Source organism: Pyrgilauda ruficollis, unplaced genomic scaffold, assembly GCF_017590135.1.
Source record: "Pyrgilauda ruficollis isolate IOZ18807 unplaced genomic scaffold, ASM1759013v1 scaffold1631, whole genome shotgun sequence".
In the NCBI taxonomy this organism is placed as follows: domain Eukaryota; kingdom Metazoa; phylum Chordata; class Aves; order Passeriformes; family Passeridae; genus Pyrgilauda; species Pyrgilauda ruficollis.
The window spans coordinates 1-1,570 of record NW_024515110.1 but is presented as its reverse complement, the minus strand read 5'-3'; the positions used below and the strand labels follow the sequence as shown (position 1 = coordinate 1,570).

The 1,570-nt window shown below is 57.8% G+C and overlaps 1 gene segment (V, D, J or C); it reads left to right on the top strand.

Annotated features, from left to right (window-relative positions):
- Nucleotides 1-39: 39 nt before the first annotated feature.
- Nucleotides 40-824, top strand: LOC121351274 (the record flags this gene model as incomplete). The annotated part of the segment is given in 3 exon segments: nucleotides 40-103; nucleotides 175-276; nucleotides 397-824. Coding segments are annotated over 3 exon segments (594 nt in total), but the record flags the coding sequence as incomplete, so codon positions are not given.
- Between the last annotated feature and the right edge of the window lie 746 nt (nucleotides 825-1,570).

Here is a 1,570-nt window from a genome sequence, read left to right as displayed (position 1 = left end):
CAGAAATAGGATCCGGAATCCTCGTCCTTGAGGCTGTTCATGGTCAGCGTCACCGAGCTCTGCCCGTTGTCCCTGGAGATCGTCACCCGGCCCTTCAACGATGGCGCGTAGTCGGTGGTGCCACCGCTGCTGATGTATGCAACGAATTCCAGCCCCTGCCCGGGTCTCTGGCAGATCCATTCCATGGCAAAACCCCCGAAATCGAACCCGGACCCTCGGCAGAGGAGGCGCAGGGACCCCCCGGGGAGCTGGAGGTCCCCCCCGGACTCCAGCAGGGTCACGGCTGCTCCCCAGTTCCCAAACCTTCACTGGTTTTGTCTCAAACTCCCCTGGTTTGGTAACAAATCTCCACCAGAGATGTCCAGTATCATAAAATGCCTTAAACCCTGCAATTAGCACCAATCCAGTCATTTATTTTTTGGACATGTCCTCTTGTCCTTTCCATCCCCCCATCCCCATCTCCCCTTTTTCCCGCAGGGCTCCGGGCGGCCGTGACCCTGCTGGAGTCCGGGGGGGACCTCCAGCCCCCCGGGGGGTCCCTGCGCCTCCTCTGCCGAGGGTCCGGCTTCAGTTTCGGCAGTTTCTCCATGTACTGGATCCGCCAGAGACCCGGGCAGGCGCTGGAGTGGCTCGCGGGGATCAGGTACGATGGTGCTTACACCTGGTACGCGCCATCGGTGAAGGGCCGGGTGACGATCTCCAGGGACAACGGGCAGAGCTCGGTGACGCTGACCATGAACAGCCTCAAGGACGAGGATTCCGGATCCTATTTCTGCGGGAAATGTGGTTTTGCTGGTTGCAATTACGAGGCTTATGGTGTTGATGTTGGTTTCAGGCCTGCCTCCCTTGATGGGTTCCCAAATGTCTCCAGTTCTCGGATCCTTCCTCCAAACTCGGTTCCTAAGCCTTTGTCCCGAGTCTCCCCCATCTGTCCCAACGTTGAGCCCCTCACCTCCTTCTGCCCAAAACTCAACCATTGTCCCCAAACCTTCACCTGTGGCCTCCAGTTCTGGCCTTGCTCCCCAAAATGCCCATTTTTGCCCCAAATCCAAGCCCGTTGCTGCAGTCCAGGGGTTGAACTGAGGCTCCTTTCCTCTGCCCCGGCCCACGGAGAAATCCCACCTGGAGATTTCCCACCGTGCCACAAATCCGAGGAAACTCACTGCCAAAACCGCCCAAAATCCGGAAAAATTGGCCAAGGCTCCGGCACAGCCCCAGGTCCAACATTTAACTGGTTCTCCCGGCACCGGCTCCGTGCCGGCTCAGCCAATCAGGGCCTGGGGAGCTGGGGGAGATCTGGGAGAAATGGGCAAAATTGGGGAAAGGTGAGAATTGGGACAGCCATGGCGGAGTTCGGGGGGAAATGGCTGAGATTTGGGGAAAATGGCTGAGATTTGGGGAAAAGGGCTGAGATTTGGGGAAAATGGCTGAGATTTGGGGAAAGGATCGCTGGGATTGGAAACATTCGGTGACCATCATGGGGGTGGGGCGGCTGCCGGCATGGTCAATAAAACCATAATCTGCTGCCCAATGTTTGTAACGTCTGGCGCAGAAATAGGATCCGGAATCC